This window comes from Corvus hawaiiensis, chromosome 3 (assembly GCF_020740725.1).
Source record: "Corvus hawaiiensis isolate bCorHaw1 chromosome 3, bCorHaw1.pri.cur, whole genome shotgun sequence".
Lineage (NCBI taxonomy): Eukaryota > Metazoa > Chordata > Aves > Passeriformes > Corvidae > Corvus > Corvus hawaiiensis.
The window spans coordinates 93,619,062-93,639,152 of NC_063215.1; the positions used below are offsets into that span (position 1 = coordinate 93,619,062).

Below are 20,091 nucleotides of genomic sequence, written 5' to 3' on the forward strand. Positions count from 1 at the left end.
ATTCATAAATTTTCTCAGACCTACCATCTTACTTTGACTGCCTCTATGTATTAATTTAGTTCAGAAAGTCAGCATGAGCAATAATGCAATATGAGGACTTTTATTCTTTTCACTAATCAAAGATCATATATTTACCTTCCACAAGCATGTCTGGCACATCTGCTTGATATCTGGGCCCCACTCTGATTTCTCCCTTGTCTGCTAAAAGCGTTTTCAATGATGGATCATACACCAATGAATAAAAAAAAGTATCCTAAAAAAAAAAGACATATTTGCAACAGCATAATAATTTTTAAAATTAGGTTTGTTAACTTGTAACACCTCCCATCTGGAAATTTGCACACTTGACAGAACACAGATTTGGTACATAAATCTTTATTTTACATAATACAGATATTTCATGAGTACCTTTAAAAGCTAATTGAAACTTCTCTCATTGATAGGACTTACTTCAGAACAGAGCAATAATGAAAAGAGTCATACACAAAAATATATCAATGGATTTGAAGAGAATTAATGTTAACAGCTTTCTGAATTTAACATGTTTCCACTCATAAGTATCTCTACCATACTGACTTCTCATTATAAATTAGTCTCAAAAAAAAAAAAAAAAAAAACCAAAAACAAAACACTGCCTGTGTAAATCCTTTTCAGGCACTAAAACAGTATTGGCAAATGTGGAACAATCACATAAGTATAGGCCAAGTCCTGCTCTCAGAAATATTTTTACTGATTATCAGTGGTTTGGTGTAGGAATTTAAAAATAAAGGCATGTTAATTTCAGTTACAAACCACTGTCTTCCTGATGTTATATTAAGACATTCCAAAGAAAAATATGTTTATTTTGAAGGCATTTTGCAATACAGTTATCTTTCAAATTCTTGGGGAAATTTCTTTCTCTCTGGTAAAGCTCAGCATCCTAAGTACCTTCTAGAGGAAGGTGAGGAGATACTTTCCATACAATAAAAGAAAAAAAAAGGAAAGATTAAGGAGAAAAAAAAAGCACCATGTGAATTCTCCCTTCAGTATCGACTACAGGAAAACATCTCTATATTTTTCTTCTGTAAGATGCCGCATTGAATTACTTTAAATTAATTATTTTCTAAATACAAACATATTCATAAGAAACCTATCATTTAAGAGTGTCAATTAATTTTTTATCCAATAACATTTTAAAATCAGTGTTTTGAGCAACTAATTTTTCTAAGCTATTTTTCAAAATAAGATCTTCAAAGTGTTGTTTGTCCATTTATTAAAAATGCAGCTGTAAAAGAAAATTAAACCCATCCTAATATTTAATAGAAACCACAATTACCTCTTTCTCCAGGTATGACAGCACAGATTCTGTCTCATTCAGAAGTGCAACACTGCATTTTCCCCTACAGAAAGACAAGCAAGAACAGCTGCTTAGTAAAAAGTTCAAATTTCAAGTAAAGAGTTTTTTATAAGAAAACAATCCAGATATACCTTAATCTTCTACACTAAAAATATAAAAATATTATAAAATATAAAAATAAACATTGCCATACTTTAAAAATACCAAAATTAACATCAAAGCATCAAAATAAATGGCTGTACTGACCCAAGCATTCAAATACATACAAACTGGGATATAGTTCCAGTAATGGAGAAGCAAAGAAAGAGAAGAGGTACAATGGCAAACAATACATACACATATAATTAATAAAAAGGCCTGGATTAAAGAAACACCAGTCCAAGTGACTTATCTCCAGTATTTTGAGTATATAATCTGAAAACAAACAACCCAAACTGGAAAGAACATAAGGTTTTACCTTTGAGGCTGTGAAAACAAAGCACTTTTCTCTTTTGAATGGAACTATTTTTAATAATGAATCATGGAATTCTATTAGTTTCTTCTACGCCCACATTAAAGTGCTAACAACCGCGTTTCTGTGCAGCCTCCTGTTGCTCAGCAGTGGTACAGACCTGCCCATGTGTAACGCAAGTAGTCAAGGCAATGGGAGTTTGACCCCACTGCCCTCACCCCCTTCTCATCCCCATCTCCCCCAGCATTGCCTTGCCTCAAATTCCTCTGTCTCCAGCTTCTCTGCAGAATAACCTGCAGAATTATTTTTAACAAATGGTATTTTAAAGAAACACTCATGGATGTGGATGAAAAATTTAAAGTGTGCTGAATTGTCTTGGTAACAACTCGCATTTTTATGTTACCATTTACAACTGAACGACCATTTTATACATATATATGTATGTACGTATGTGTGTATATATATGAAGATATATTTGTTACCCCTTACATACAGCACCTCGTATTTCATGCACCTAAATTTTACTCAGTTTAGTTGGTATTTGCCAGGAGGTTCCTGTGCCCTTATACATACAGTTACAGGAACTATGCCCCAACAACCATCTCCCATCTTCCCTCAGGGAACAGACCAGAATACAAATAGAGAAAAAGTAATTGTTTGAAGACACCATCTTCATTTTAAGATAACACCAAAGCAGGTATTGTAAAAAACCTGTCGTTCAAGTCAGGGAATGCTGACTCTAAGCTCAACCAGAGGCATTAGAAGCCGATTGCTAATGGCCGATCATTAAGTGAACATAGCCAGCTAATGCCTTAATCACTGCCACTGCACATCCTGGGAAAGGGGGATAAGCCACACATTACCTCCGGAATTCCTCCTCATTGTCATACCTGTCAGGAGAACCACATCAACAAAGAGAAATGATGGGAAGAGGAGAAAGAAAGTCTGAGCACAATAAACAGCGGAGGAAAAGCCTCCTGCAGTGGAGAAGTAGAAAACCTCCTCGATACCCCATTTCCTTGACGGTGCTTTTGAAACCTTTGGCCTTGATAATTCCAGAGCCTTCACTTCTAAAAATTAATTATGCTGTAGCACGAAGTCAGTTTTCCAACTTTATTTTAATATTTTATTGGGGTTTTTAATGTAAAAGGCTAACCAGGAGTATACCTTTCCAGTCTGCTTCTATTCCATAGAGGTCTAGTATGCTCTCTCTCTCCACTACAGCCTGCCCTTCTTTAACTCCAATTACCACAGAGGCATTCACTGCTTCACTGCCATCGCGACTGCAAGAGTATTTTATTGACCGACCTCATCTTTTATTGCTGGTCCGTTAAAAAATTCATTTTATTTCATTAAGACACAAGATTAGTCCCTGCAGCATGTCTTCTAAGTGAGTGAATTTCTGTTGGATGCTACATTTCTTTGTGCAGCACTTTAACCATCTAACGGCTGGAGCCACAGAGGTTACAGAGGTAATGTTTTGTATGCATATATGACCTCTTACTGCAGGGACTTGTGTCTCAATAAAGACAGTACTAGAACTGCAGCAGACACTAAAATAAAAATAAAAAAACAACAAAACTCACATTTGAAAACAGGTAAATCACAGATTTTTTTTCTAATTTTGACTCTCTATATTACAGTTACCCATTTCTGTAATCTAGAAACCTGCAATACTTAATATAAGTGATTTAGAATCTTTACCAAACTTACAAAAGCTTCTGTTTATGTAACTCCTCTCTTTCTTTCCCATCGGAGGAAAAGCTTCTCTGTCTAGCTGCAAATGCCCTGCTGGGTTGAACCAAGCATCTAGTTAATTGTATTGTTTCCAGCACCCCTCAGTCACGGATGCTAAGGAAATAACTTAAGTGAATATTGATTTGCAGTAATATGCCCCTTAATATTCTCCTACCACCACTGCACTTTTCACCCTTTCTTCAATACTAAAAATCAAAAAGCCCTGGAGAAAAAGTTAATGTCATTTAAACCACATTACAAGGCGACTTGGGAGTAATTTCTTTAAGGGATGTTTCTGAAAACCCATAGCTTCTCTGGATTTAAAAACAATATTTTCCTCCTTACAGAGTTCTGGAGCTTCATTCCTTAATGTTTGTAAATAATTTCAGAAAATTGGGACAGAAAGAGCTATATCAAATAAATAATCAATATAACAGGATAAAATCTGACTATTCTAAACTAGACAGAGAAAAGAAAGGGGGAGCTAGCTACCTACAAAAACAAATGAAAGAGCGTGTACGCTGCATTTACCAGATTATGAAATCAGTCACACACCAAAATAAAATTATACTCTCTTCTTTCAGAAATCCTACTGTCTGTGCAATTTGAGTATTACTTAGACTGAAGGCATACAATGCCACAGTTTCATTGTTCTATTGGAGTCTCCTGCCTGAAATCTGTCACTAAACTGAACAAAACTCAGGTAAAAACTACAAAGAGCTGGCTTTAAAAAAATAATTAAATAAATAAATGAAGAGTTGTCTACTGTTTTTTCACGTATGAAACCTTCCTCCTCTTATGTGACTCTGATTGTCTGATCTAAGCTGTATTCTTCCAACAAGCAGCATTCTTGACTTAACTGGTATCACGAAGGTGAATTATTAGTTAACAGCATCAGAAGGTCTTGATGTTAAGATGACATATCTGGTTTGGTCCTTTTTCTCAAATTAAAAATATTCAGAAAATTTGTTTTTATTTCCTACAGAATTAGGCAAAATTTATCTTGTAGGAATGTTGAGGGAAAGTTTCAGCAACCTCAGCAATACACAAACAGCAAACAAAAAAGTAAGTTAGCTTTTATGTCTTCATTACAATTTAATTTTGATGAGATTAAGTTGTGCCTCCAGAATTCTTTCTGCTCTTAGATGTACTTCATATTTAAACTGGTCATAAATAAAGAGTTGTTCCATTGAGCTGACAACTATGTCAACAAAACTTATTATATTATTAAATCAGACAGCAACAAAAAGTAATTTAGAGGTCTTGCAGTAAAAGGAGACAATAAAACTTGACTGTATATATGTGCTCATGGTATTTGCCAGCTTCTATCATATAAAACACTTAGGATTGAATTTCTTCACCTGTCCTAGTAGCCAGAGCCACAACTCATAACTTTTTTCTTTAAAGCATTAATCATGTGAAAGCTCTTTTCACATGCAACACCTTCCTTCACTCTCATTTGTTAGAAGCTTTTGTCTGCTTGTAAATTTTTTTGTATGTCCCAGGTGACTTCACCAGTGGGTTGACGATTCCTGATCATTTACACCCATCAGCTAAGGGATGCCTGACAAGCTATTTTTCCATGCATACAACCTACTTCCATACCCCAGGGAAGCCCTTCTGTTACAATATAGAAATGAGACTCACTCTCTCTCTTCACAAAAATCATACTATAGAAAAAGTGCCTTAATGATTTTGTAGGAAAGGATTTCTTCAACAGCCGAAAGCTAGGACCATACAGTCCCAAAACCAAACCTCTAACCATCTACAGCTGAAACCTCAAAGCACAGAGACACTAGTGAGGATTAAAAGGAAATGGTAAGAAATACTAGTCATCATGTTAGATAGAAGTCTCATTGTGGGGAACATAAGGATTTGTTTTCCTCCCCTCCCTGTTTTAGGGAACTATATTACCTTGGATGGGTGGGAGACTGTTTACTGCGGAACAAAGAAAAGGAGAATTAAATTCTAACAAATAAATGACAGCTTTGTGAGACTTTTTGAGTTTCAATAAGGACCTAATGAAAATCAACATTCTACGTGAGATGTCAGTTACCATGCCAGTCCTGAAGTAGAGACTTCACAGAGAGTAAGCTAAGACCTAAGAGATCTTGAAAACTAAAGACAAAAAAGTATCATATTTCAGTGAGACCAAATAGAGGAATGAAAAATGTGGGAACATACTTTAGACAAGACTCTGACATCAATATTTAGATGAGAAAAGGACAAGACTGCCCTTACTAAGCTGTTACAATGAAGGCAAAAGATGATGATAACCAGCTCAAGAATTACACCAGACAATGTTATGAAAAGACTTCAGTATAGTCTGGTTAAACAACCTAGAGCAAAACACCAAACTGCCCAGAAGATACACTTAAATGCCTTCTTGTTTGCACTGTCTGGGTAATTGTTCTTTAAAGACCTTTTTCTCAAAGTACTCAAAAATATAGATTAAAATCTCTACCTACATTTTTAAAAAGCTGATGCAAACATTTCTATTTTAAAACTATCAAAATGAATCGAAATCAACAGCAACTTCTTCAATTTTTTACAGTCCCTGTTGGTTTCAGTGATGCCATGAAGATTTTTTTGCCTTTTCTTTTATACCCGTTATACCTTTTTACAACTTCTGTATTCTTAGTGCTTTTTGCCTACATTCTTGGACTTGTTTGTCAAGCTGAGAGACTAAACATTTTAGAAGCTTCGTAGGTAGGGGACCAGACCCCAAGGTCCTCTCCAGAACACATTCTGTAAACTAAGATAGAACCATCCAGGGGAAAGCCCCTTGGGAAGGGGGGCTCATTCAAGCGTCTCATTGGGGAATTTTTGATAGATATGCTAATTAGTAAAACCCATAATGTTATACCAGATCTTTTGGGAGTGTGCATTTCGGTGCATTTGACCTGGACATGTGCACCTAAGGATCCTTAAAATAAATACCAAGGTAAAATCCCTTTTTCCCTTTTAACTGTGTATGACTCTTGATTTTAAGACCAGGAAAAGGCATCATCAGCACACCAGTGGAAAGCCTCTACAATTCCCGTTCTGCTGTTCTTGCAGGCTATTTCTTCACATTTTCACCAGATGAGTAAGACAGCCCATGAGATACTAATTTTTTTAAAATAAGGATTTCTTGGAACAGGAGGTATGCAAAAAAAAAAAAAATATAGAAAGAAATGATGAGAAACAAAACACCTGCTGCCTGCTAACCAGCATGAATGATAGGAGTAGAGAAAGGCAACCTCATGCGTTCAGTACCATGCCAATGAAATCTCCTATTGGAATGAAGATGTAGCCTATGACAATGACACAGTGCAAGAACTCTCAGAACTCATTGCTCTGGGTTCCCACCAAGTCAATGAAACTTTAAATGCATTGCTAATTCAGATACAAGCGGCAGAAAGAAAAAAACACATGCAGGCATGACCCCAGAGACTTGGAAATAACAATTATTAATTGCTCTCCTGAATATGACAGAATTATGTTGGATGATTTTGTACAGATATATACCAATTGTATCTTGATGATCTGCATCAAGAAATGTTAGTGTCTTGGTAGACATTTGGAACACAGAAGCATGAGTCACTAGCTAGACAGTCTGAAAATAAAATAACAGGAAAGAATATTAGGAAATATTATGCTTGTGAGAAAAATCTGATTTGATTTTAACATATGCTGTTACTTCAGTGACAATCAGAGATTAAACTAAAATGAAGGTGCATAATGAAGAGGGGTAGAAAGGAGCAGGTGCAGGAGTAGAACTCAAGAGTAATCTTTCTCATATCCAGCATAAAGGGAGAAAAGGAGGAGTGGGAAAGGTACAGATACTAAGTAAAGAAAGAGAGAGCTACCTGAAATAACAGTACTTTTTTTCCTGAACTCTCTTAAATGAGAAAGTGTCCTGAAGATTTCCAATGAAACATCCAGTTTGAGCCAAGTCTCGATCCCTTACAAGCAGCCTAAATTGCAATGATGATCACCAAACCACAGAGTGGGAACTGTGGAGCTCAAAGAGCTTCTACTAATTATATGAAATTGATTCCCCAGTCACTGGAAGCCAATATTAAGAGTACCTGTGCATTTTACTTTGAAGCACAGTTTAAGGGGCACAGAATGATGCTGACAGACACATACCAATGTCTTTATAGCAAATTTCAAGTTCACAAGACTGCAAAGAGATTAACTGGAGAGCAAGCTATTGCTTAACACTAAAAACAAAAAAACCCCCATCATCATAGTGATTTAAACCTATAATAGATCCCTAACTACATTTTGACTTTTAAAATATTCAATCAAAATTTGGAATTGACAAAAAAAAATTTCTGCATTGTATTGATTCATAATGAATTGGCTCAAGTTTGTTCATTTACAGAGCCATCTCAAACATGAAGAAGAAAACCCAAACGAAAACCAAAAGTATTCGCTAGGTGACTACTACTGGGATATGCGCCTCTGACAAAATAATGCCAATCTTCTGAAGAGTACAAGATTGTGTATCTGTGGCCAAAAGATAAATCAATAAACTTGATATTATCTGATTAATACATGCTTGATCAAATAAAATTAAAAATAGAATGCATGGCAAACTGATTTATGCACATCTAAATGAACTAGTAAATGCCTGGCATCTGAACACATGCACAGATCATATGCATGGCCCAGGATTTTTATACTGAGTGTGGCTTTTAGTCAAAAAATTCAGTTTTAATTAGAGCTAGAGTGCTAATTTTGACCACTTGAAATTGGTAACATTTACAGAGCAATCGTGCCCAGCTGACATGGATTTAAAAGTAATTAAAAGGTAAATATTTTCTTGATGCAGTCATAGTAAAACTACATATTTTGATATCTCAAAACAAGCATAACTGTAGATGTACTTGCTGTAAACTGGAAACTGCATTGTTGCAAACTCAAGTCATTGATATATTTTCTCTAGGGACTAATTCATGCTTAAAAGTAAAAAATTTGTTCCCTTTTAGCACAGCAGCAGTGATGCACATGAATTGAACAAAACCACAGGAGGCTGGTTAGGAATGATTTTTCATACAATCATGAAACTATTTAGGTTGGAAAACACTTTTAAGATCATCAAGTCCATTACAAGTTGCCCAGCTCGGAAGCAACACACATCACTCCATGCAACTGAGCATAAAAGTTTTGCACCATATGAAAGGCTCCTACTTTGTAATTATATCACTACAGGGAAATATGTACTGATTTTCAGATATTTAAGTGACAGTTTTCCACTGATAAATATACTTTTTCTTACGCTGTTACTAGTACTGGCTATTGACCACATCTGAAAACAGAATTCTCTCCTAGACTGAATTTTCATTTTAATTCAAGTAAGAATATTTTGAATCCTATTGGGGGAAAAAAAAAAAAAAAAAGTCAGACATGCTTCAAAGGTCCCTTTCCTCCAAATAAACTCAATCCAGAAAGGAAGAATACTTTGCTCAACAATCCAAATGATCAGGTAAGCATATACCTATGCAAAACAAATTCATTCCTTATCCAGTCTGATTTATGCCAGAAAATAATCAGGCTTATAAGGCTCATAGTAAGTTTTTAAAAAGTAGCTAAAATTTGTATATATACCCACACACCCTGTATGCAGAAACATCTAGTTTGCCAGGAATGCCAAACGGTATTCTGCGGTAATACCACTAAATTCTAAAGTGGCCTGTCTTGAAAAGCAACACTATAAAATGACCTGCCGTATCTATCTTGAGCTTCAGATCATTTGTTGTGTTTTGAATGAAGGAATCCCACATTCAGAAGAAAAGCATTTCTCTAAATCTCAGTTTTATCACACAACTTTCTTTTTTGCTGTTCTTTCTTCTTCATGATCTCATTAGGACGCACTAATATTGATACTTCAAACAACTGAGTCATTTATAACACATCTAAAAAGCGTCACACTGATACAGTTTGTAAGCATGGCATGTTCTTATAAACTGCACATTCTTAAGCTGCTTTTTCTGCTATGCCTACAAAGTGGTACCAATCAAAGTTCCTTTAGTCTGCCCAAGAGCAAGGGTACCATTTAACAACAGCCAAAAACACAACCAACAAAATAACACAAAACCACCATCACCAAACAATTAAAACAAACAAAACACGAAACTAAAAAAAAAAATTAACACTGTGTTCTGGACTGCATTACTGATCAGAATAATGTCAAAAGAGGGAAACCAAGGCCCTTATAGACTAATATTTTAGAAGTTCAAGTACACTTTTTTGTATGCTTGCATATAAAAATATGCAGAAGGTCCAAATTTCTTAATCAAAGTTGGAGAACTCTTCTCATGATCTGACTATTTGGATGCTCTTTAATGTCACAAATGCACAGTCATTCTGCAAAAATACTCACATTCTCCTCAATCATATTAATCAGCTTTTAATATAACTATCTTATGCAATCACAATTTTTAAAAGGCTCATGAAGTCCTTTCTGTGTTGGAACAGAAGCAATAAACCAAGCCTATTACAGCTGGTGGTGGGGTCCAAGGCTGTGACCCAGGAAGAGGTGACCGGTCCGGGGAGATGGTCCCGAAAGGAATCGCCTGCCCGAGGTTCGGTGTCTTCCTCTCAGCTGCTGGCAGAGGAGCCCTTGCAGAAGCTGTCAGCTCTTTAGTGATTATCAGCTCATGATTCCAGCTCAGCTCTGCAGGGCAGCCTCTAGGCCAAACCAGACCAGAGAGAGAGATGAGAGGACCCTTATGGCTGGTTCCAAACGAAGGTAGCTTTATTGTGGGTTCCCTCCGGCGAAGGGAAGGCCAGGGACGAGTTCTCTCTCTCTACAGAGGCGAACTGGTCTTTTATAGGGATACAGGGGATCAGCAAGGGGACCAATGGATTACAGAGGGTCTGGGATAGACCAATGGGTTACAGAACGATCTGCATAGGGTCTCCCAAAGGATTGTGGGTCTACTTTTCCTCACCATGACTCCAAAGTCCTTTCCAGGGAGTCCTGCTGGATGATTGCAAAATCTTTTATCTCAGCAGACATCCCTCCAGGGCAGTGGCTGGGCATATCCCACACAAGCCTAGACCATCTTAAGATAGTTTGGAGGGTTCTTTTCTTGGTTTTGTCTTTTGTTTGTCAGTTTTTAAAATACAAGGTATGTGTAAAAAGATTTCAGAATCAAAGCTCAGAAAGTGTTTCTGAGTTAAAGGCCATAGGTGCACAGAAAACTTGAATTTGCTGTTTATGTCAAGCAACAAATATGATCCTCTAAAAAGCACAAGAAACACTTAGTTCATCCAATTGCAGATGGAATAAACACTCCCTATTAAAGATTACAGTGCAAATTTACTAGTTTTTGAACAAACCCCATAATGACAAACATCTACATAATGCACAGATATCCTGCACATGTAAAATTAAATGCAAGAATTTTTTTTTTTTTCTGAAGGGGGTGAGGGTTGTTATTGCAGTATAAAGCAGCCCAAAAGATTCACCCCTGATTTTCTTATGACATCTGAGAGTGCTTGACTTATGTATGCTTTCCAAACACTTAAAATATAATCGTCATCACCATCTTACCTAAAAAAAAAAACCCACGACCCCAAGACTAAAACACCATATAAGCAAACAAGAAATAAGCAAAGGTATTGAAATGGTAAGATGAACCTTGATGTATAAATAAATGCTGCTTCACTATTCATAAGAAATATTAAACTTTAGAGCAATTACAAATTAACTTAGAAGCTAATGCAATCTTTTACAACACTCTAAACATATTTAATACCTATTAACTCTTGAGAGCTTAAGAGTGAAAAATAAATATAAAGCCCAAATCACAAGTCAGACAACCCAGTGCATCTCCAAAAAGATAACCATTTGCAGATTTTTATACAAGGACCCACTCTCACTACATGCTAAGTTTTACGGTGAATTTTACAACACTGGCAAACAATTTCAACTTCCTGACAACTTTCACCATTTTTCCCCCCATAACTTTTCATGCCTTTCCAAAATGCTGTATTTGATAATGCTCAAACCTCTGAAACCCCATGTACACAGCACTGGCTCAACTCAGCCCCTCTCTGGGATGGCACTGCTTATAGGAGCCACCTGCACCAATCCTGGGTGCATTCACTGCGTGACATTAATCAAGGAGGGTGGCTCAGGGAGTCCAGCTGGCAGGACAGCTGTGACAAAGACATGTGGGTTTACAGAGTCTGGCAAAACTGCACCTGTAATATGCAGGGATTACGAAAGAAAGAGATAATCCACTGGAGGGGTGTTACTGACTGCACACATTTGAGCAGACAGGGGAGGCAATAATTTCACTTGTAACTTGACAAGTGGGCGCGAAGGTAACAAGCCTTGTCTTTGATCCCCAGACTGATGCATGAACTTGTACTGTACCACACACTATGACTCCAGAACAGTGCTGCACCCAGCTAGGCAATTCCACCTTCTGAAATACATTCCACTGCAAGAACTCTGTCCACAAGGCAGCACTGCCATGTTTGATTACTACTACAATACCTACTACTAATTATTTTCTAAATCTGGCTCTTTGGGTGCTTTTTATGCCAAAATTTATACTGCTCCCTAAAGCTACTGAAATGGCATAGTGACACCTAATTTAAAGGGGAGACAAGATGAAGTCTAAAAAATCCCAGCATTTCTAACAAAACAAATTACATATAATAAAAGTTACATATAATGTATATACAATAAAATAAAAATATCAGAATAAGGAATGAAACTGTATTTCACTAATACAAGAGCAAACAAATGGCATCAGAATTATTCAAAACCCACCGCTGCAGACCAAAGAGCTTCAGAATTAGACATGCACATAAAAGAAATCTAACCCACTAAAGTAACTGCAAGGTAACTCAACTACAAAGTAACAGCAACAGGTGTATAAATGAGACATCACTGTATTTGGAATTGTGAGCTAGAATAAAAGTAACCTTAGTGATAGGATTTTTCAGAGGGGAGGAGGTATAATTTCCTCTGCCATTCAGTTTGAAAAATGTAAAAAGGATAAAGTTAAGAAGACAAAACAAAAGGAGCAAAACCATATTAGTAAAAACTAAATAAAAACATACTAGGTAAAATTCTTTTATTCATTAAATGACAACAAAAAGGCAATTACACTCAGATACTCTTCTTGGCTGAAAATGTCGTGAAAAGTTCAAGATCTGTAGCTGCCAAAAACCTCCTCCATTCTTTAAAATTTACTTAAAACTTTCTCCTGTCCCTTCCAGAGGGGTTGAGGTTTTGTGTTCTTACTCTTGAGAGAACTGATCTCCAACCTCCAATCTCCACTCCATACCACAGTGTCATTTATTCCTGTAAATCCAGTTTTTCCTATCTCAGGGCTAAACTGCAGGTGCTTAGAGCAAAGGCCCACATCATGGAGCTACCCTGGCTTTTTTATTGCACAAATATCCCCTCGCTTTCTATATGGAGGCAACCGGCTTGGTAGACCAGTGACAAAAGAGAATGTCATTGAACCTGACTTGAGCAAGGCCTGCAGTGTTCCAGTGTCCTTCAAGCAGATTGGAAACACATGGACTAGATAAGTAGACAATTAAGCTTGGAAAAAAACATCAGACTGAAAAGGCTGTGGTGAGTGATACAAAGTCCAGCTGGCACCTGGTTACTGGGGGCATTCCCCAATTGCTGACCCTGGAGCAAACAGTTTAATATCTTTATTAACCTGAATACACTTTCAACAAGTCTGCAGACGATATTAAACTGGATTTGTTCACTCTTAAGGTATGACAACTAAAGGGAGAAATTCTACTGCTTTGTTCAATTAGCTAATGAAAAGATAGATAACTAAGATGGAGCCAGGCTCCTTTTGGAGAAGTACAGTGATAGGACACAAGGCAGTAGACACTAAATTTCAGCAAGTGAAATCCCAAACAGATGACAGGGAAAAAAAATTCACAACAGTCATCAAACACTGAAACAGACACCCAGAGAGGCCGTGATATCTGCATCCTTGAGTATTCTGGAGTGAAAAAATGATGGAAGAAAGTTACAGGAGTACCACCTTCTCAGTATTTCTATTATCTTTACAGGATGAGCTAATTACTACAAGTTAAGAAAACTACTGAGAATCACAGAATGTGAACACAGTAAGTTAAAAAGCTAAATAAGGCATATTTTATAGTGTATTTGCCTTCTTGTTTCTTTTTAAAACAGAGTTAAGGTTGCTGAAACGTCATTATCTACATCAAGCTTGTTCCAGAATTTGTTTGGTAAAGGTCTTAGTAACACATGACAGCACAGTCCTACAACATTCATCTGTTCTGAAAAGTAGATGCAAGTCATCACTCTGCTTTTGCCTGCTGTGCTGTGTGGCATGTACTATGAATTCACGTGTTTTTCTGCCTTCTTTGTGAACTATGCACTGGAGAACCTCTATTGTATTTGCTCCCCGAGTTGTAAGGTGAGAAGACATTTACAATACTTCTTCTATGTAATCTTCCCTCTGCAAGGAGAATACCTTATTTCAATATCTAAATGTCAAAGTAAGTAAAAGAAACTGCACAGGATTATTATCTCCATGCTATAGTTGGAGCAGCAGAAAATTGACAGTTAAATGACTTTCTCAAACTCAGAACAAGTAGCTGAATCAAGCACAGAAAATTAATACAAAATTTTCCAACTTCCAGTTTTTGTGTTGTCAGTGAGAGAGAGAAGCAACATCTCTGTGGTGACCAGTGACAGGACCCAAGGGAGTGGCCTGAAGCTGTGTCAGGGGAGGTTTAGGTTGGATATCAGGAGAAGGTTCTTCACCCAGAGGGTGGTTGGGCACTGGAAGAGGCTCCCCAGGGAAGTGGTCACAGCACCAGGCAGCCTGGCAGAGCTCAAGAAGCGTTTGGACAACTCTTGGGGATGGTCCTGTGCAGGGCCAGGAGCTGGACTCAGTGGTGCTTGTGGGTCCATTCCAACATATTCAGTGTTTATGTGATTTGAATATTCCATGATTATGTGATTTGCCAGTAAGAGAGAAAATAAATATGCACATACAAAGTGTTTCTGCTCTTGGACAATATCTACTTTTTTTTGATAGCCTTTAGACATTTATGGTCTGAAATAGCTGGGGGCAGCTGGATGTAATGAGAAAATGAAAATTTGTTAAGAATGCAATGTGAGAATGCATTGTTTCACCCTAAACTAGACTCCCCCCATCACTGTGCTGTTTCTTTTCCATTTCTAGATTTATCATCCACTCTTCCCAACACAAAAAAAAGCTTTCTTGACTGCTAAATAGATGATGACATGAGCACCTAGGTCATTTACAGAAAGAAATCAACAAACACTTTTCGAGCTTTAGCAAGCTTCTTCCCTACATTAATATTAAAGGCAATTTAAAACAATACTTGAAATGTTTCTGCAACATTTAGCCAAACTCAAGTCATGGCTTCTTCACATTCTGAAGTTGGAGCAATTTTAATTTTACATGCATGCAGCTCTAAACTGCAGATCTGACCACTGAACCACTGCCTCCTTTCCAAACCCATCTGCTGTTTCCCTGGCCAGACAAAATGGTCAAGGCTCAAACATCAAGTAACAGAAGGAAAAAACAAAGGCGCTTCCAAAGCAGTTCATGGGACAACCTGACCAACTCAGCCAAGACCAACGGCGCCCTTTTGCAAGGCTGAAGCATTCAAGCAGGTGGGCTACTGGCAGGCAATCCACCCAGCAGAACACACAGAGAAATTGTATTTACTACTTCTTACCTGATATGCGTTGCTGGTAGGGACTCATACTGGCGAGAAAGGAAAAGCTCTCTGTGCTTCAACTGATGTTTCTGTTTATCAGTCAAATCAACCTCAATTGTAGTTTCAGACTCTTCTTCAACTTCTTCTGCAGAGAAGCAGAGCGTAGGTCGAAATTAACTCTGTTGCATAACATCATTGCAACCATTTCATTTGACATCCCCCCCACCCCTTAGCAACCTCCTTTAGTATTTCAAAGAAAAGATGAGTTTTAACAAGACTACAGTTTATGTAACTTGACAGAATGTTAAGTATTTTGAATTATACACTTCTACTTCAACTCTTTAAAAAAATTATGCTCCTCTCCTACTGTACTACGCATTGATGTCTTTCACACAGTTTAAGAACAATCCTGTCAACATTACTCATTCTTTTTTCGTCTTCTTTCCTCTGTTTTTTTCTCTTGCTTGTTGACCAGTTTTGGGTTTGACTTTCTCTTGCCAGTATTACTACTACTAAAACTTTTACAGAAGTCCTGGAGGAAAGCACACTTTCTATGAACTGAAATTTACTACACATAATTGCAGTCTAAGACTGGAAAATCAGTCTAAGAAAACTGAAAAAGCCTAGTGTCTTCTATTATTCCATTACCTTCTTAGATACTGACAACAAACGCAGTGTGTTAAATTTGCATATTTAAATAAGATTTAAAGTTATTTCTCTTTTAAGCAAGACAGGAAGAAATAAAAGCAGATACTAGATAGAACCACATATAGAGTTGAAGGGCAATGTTCCCAGTGCTTGCTAACATGTAACACAATGGCAGGCTCTCCAAAAGACCTATCCTGGGATCTTGATGGCTGAAATCTGCCCTCCTAGTGGATTTTTGGGACATGTGGAACCTGAATCTGGACTTCCTCTAGCATCCCAAAAAGGGCAAAAAGTCTCTCTGAATAAGGGATGCAAAAATACAGACCTTTTAATAACTTCTCTAACTTTTCTGCCTGGTAAATTATCCATCACCTACAAAACCAGGTGTAGTTTACAAAATATTTCTCAGAAACTCAACAACAGAACCTCAGCATGAGATAGTATTTCACGTAACTACCTACAACAGAGGACCTCACCCTCTCTACTAATAATAACCATTTTTACAACCAACCTACAGACACTATTTCAAAATGAAGCCTGCCTGAACCCTCATAGCAACCACAGTTCTCTCCAAATGCAACACTACTACTTTTTTTAATCATGCCTGTGTGTAGTCAATTCCACTTCTAACAGTTCTTTTCATAAAAGTGATATAACAACACACCCTGATATAACCAACTTCTTCAAACCCAATTCTACTTTAGGTCTATCTTGCTGTAGACACCCCCACCCCCTTCCTTGTTTTGGCATATTTTGTGGAGAGAGAGAACAAGAGAACAAAAATGAAAACAAGAATTTCGCCCATCTCACCTGACAACCCACAACTTCACCGACACTTGGACAGGTTCAAGCCAGACTATAACTCAATTTTGAATTATTTTGGCATCTATAATACTGATGATGAATAAATCTTTACAAAAATCTATGCCAAGGCAAAGCATTTTTTAATTAGGCAAGTAATTATTTTAAAAAATATAAATTTGTGTTAAAAGGTTCATGTTTTGCTGGTTTTGACTGGGATACAGTTAATTTTCTTCACAGTGGCTAGTGTAGGGCTGTGTTATGGATTTTTGCTGGAAACAGTGCTGATAACACAGGGATGTTTTTGTTATTGCTGAGCACAGGTTACCCAAAGCCAAGGCCTTTTCTGCTCCTCATAGCACCCCACCAACAAGGAGGCTAGAGGGGCACAAGGAGCCGGGAGGGGACACCTGACCCCGACTGACCAAAGGGATGTCCCACACCACATGGCATCATGAGCAGCATATAAAGGTGGGGGAAAGAAGAGGGAAGTGGGGACATTCAGAGTGATGATGTTTTGCCTTCCCAACTCACTGCTGTGTGTCACAGACCCCGGCTGTCCTGGGGATGGATGAACACCTGCCTGCCCGTGGGAAGCAGTGAATAATTCCTTGTTTTACTTTGTTTACTAATTCCAATTCTCTCCCCCATCCCACCTGGGGGAGTGAGCCAACAGCTGTGTGGTGTTTTGCTGCTGGTTGGGGTTAAACCACACCAATGTTTCCAGCAATTAATTTCTACAACTGTTTATTACAATAAGTGACCATTGCAAGATACATTTTGATTTCCAATTTCAAGCGTTAATGTTTCTTTTAGTTACCTTGTGTTTGGGGTTTTTTTCTAAGTAATTCAGGCATCCAAACCCAAGTTTGGTCAACATATAAAAAAGCATTTGACTGTAGATAAGGCACAAAACACAGGACAATATGGGCTGATATTCCAGAGTTTAAAACAGCTTTAGACAGCTACATTCATCTCAATATCTTCCTCAAGTAAGAATTTAAATTAAAAAATCAAGAAGAAAACCCACCACCTTGAATCAAATTTATTGCACTAATCTTACATAAGACATGAAAATGCTGATCCAAGAGCCTGAAGCTTAAACCAAATGTCTCTTAGACCGATCTCTTAAAACACTCCAAACCTAAACATGAAACAATGTAACTTTTTCTCTTGTATTTTTAGAAATAAAACAGATGTTTTACACATGATGATCTGGCAACTCAGTACTAAGCAGAAGAAACCACGGCCAGACACAGAACAGTTCCATCCACTCAACACAATTTACCATTGGGATAATTTTACAATTTCCTGCTTCAGCTTTAAAATATAAAACCAATGCTAACAGTAGGATTTTGTAAAACAGGTAATAGCTTGTCCCAGCAGTCACACAAACCTATACCAGGAAAGGAAACTGGATAGCATAAAGAAGGGAGAAAGCTAAATTTGCTTGATGGCAATACAAAGAATTCTGCATCTGAAGAAACCTTCAGAGAGCTGCTTTTGAAGCAGGTTTTTGCAATGATCTGGCCTTAACACCCATTAGAAGGAAAGTGGTAACAACCTTGCAGAACTCTTAGAGATCTTGTCACATTTTTGACTTGATTTACAGCACATGTGAATTTCATTTGCCATCCAAGGAGAGATTATTTCTATCAAAAGGAGTGAAATAGAAGGTACCTACAGGAAATCATAAAGTACCCACCAAGATAAGCACATTTCAGCATTCAGCAAGGGAAGAGAGGCAACAGCTCAGAGCAAGCAAACATTTTTATGCGGGATTATGGCGATGACATACACAGACCTCATTGTTCCATGATTAGAGAGACAAAAAAATAAATTTAAAATTGCTCAGCTAAATATTATATTGAAACTCTTAGGTATGACTCCAAAGATGAATACAATCACTTTTTGAAAAAAATCACACAATCCCCTTTAGGCCTTGGGCAAAATTTAAGAGAATGTTGTTTTTTAGTATTTTTCCTGGTTTACAAGAAATATTTCATTATTTAAAAGAAAAGTCCTGGTGAGCAAAAGCAGGCATCTCCAGTGAGCTTTTAAAACTTGTGGTCTATTTATTACATGTGGGTTTTCTAATCATCAATGGTAAATAATTACTGTGATCCTGAAAACCAGAGTGATCTGGTGATACTTTCATGGACTGCGTGCAACTTTCCCTTTCCCATCTGATGTAAATGAGACTTAACTGACTCAGTCAAGCAATGGATACTGGAAAGAAATGGTAATCCTCATTCTTTTTACATATGCATCACCACTTTTCAAAACATGATGAACACTCTCTTTTTTTCCCTCTTCCACTTAATTTGTAGGATGCACTGTTAGAAAATGGTGGTGTTAGTGAGCCTGAGAAGAAGAGAGAGCTGTCTGTGTCACCTAAATTTTGAATACAGTGTCTTTGCTTATAGTTATGTGATGAGTGAAGCTTGCTATGAGGAAGAATTGCTTGTTTTTGCAACTAAAATAAAAATAAACTGAGGGCAAGTCTCTAGAAATACAATACTCCTATTTAGTTAAAAATTTCTTTTAAAACAACTTTTTAAATGTCCTGAAAGACATTTAGAGGTTTAAATGCAGCTCAAACAACTGTATAGTTAATCATCAGCTAGCAAAACAAGGTAAATTCCTCAGACACGCTACTCTTCTTTAACTAAATCAAAATAACCCCCCATGTGCTCCCTTTGTGTATTGCAGAAGAGAGTAAGAGAGATTTGTTTAAACATTGAAGACTATCTTCAGGGAGGAGGAGTAAATCTTCAATATTAAAAGAAAGGAGAAAGTCCTCCCTCTACTGCCACCAAAATGCTGGCAGCATTCTTTCCAGCTAGAGTTCAGATCTGGACATTCAATCAAAAATCATGACAACAGGCTGAAAAGGGTCTCAGGAGGTCTCTAGCACAAGCTACTCTTCCAAGTAGGCTCAGCTGTGAGGTCAGCCCATGTTAACTCAGCAACTGAAAATCTCTGAAGACAAGAGGCTACACAACCTCTCCATCACCCAGTAATGGTGAAAAGCTTCTACCCATATCTAATCTGAATCACTCCCGTTTCAATTTAGTCACTGCCAAGAGTCCAGCTCCGTCTTCTGGTCTATAACCTCCCCAAAGGCACTGGGAGTCCACATCTTCTCCAAGCCGAGCAAGTTCAATTCCAGCTGACTCTCCTAGAAGGGCAAGTGTCCATCATGGTGGTTTTTGCTGAATGCATTCCAATTTAACAGCAACTTTCCTTTATCAGGAACCTAAAACTGGATGCGATATCCCTCGATGAGATGCAAAGGGAGGATAATCTCTTGCCTCGATCTGTTGGCTGTGTGTCTGGTGGTACTGCCCAGGATGCTCTTGGCCAACTCCCTTCATTCTCAGGAAGTTATTGTCTGCCGGCAGCCTCAGGGCCT

At 37.5% G+C, this 20,091-nt stretch overlaps 1 protein-coding gene across 4 annotated transcripts in view; it reads right to left on the reverse strand.

Moving 5' to 3' along the window:
- The window catches only part of MTA3 (metastasis associated 1 family member 3), a 137,826-nt gene that overhangs the window by 98,693 nt on the left and 19,042 nt on the right, over positions 1 to 20,091 (reverse strand). For all 4 annotated transcript variants that reach the window (XM_048297265.1, XM_048297263.1, XM_048297266.1 and 1 more), the window contains exons 4-6: positions 15,246 to 15,372; positions 1,316 to 1,379; positions 136 to 253 (exon numbers count right to left, since the gene is read on the reverse strand). In XM_048297265.1, the coding sequence (XP_048153222.1) occupies positions 136 to 253; positions 1,316 to 1,379; positions 15,246 to 15,372 (309 nt within the window). The remainder of the gene's footprint in view (positions 1 to 135; positions 254 to 1,315; positions 1,380 to 15,245; positions 15,373 to 20,091) is intronic.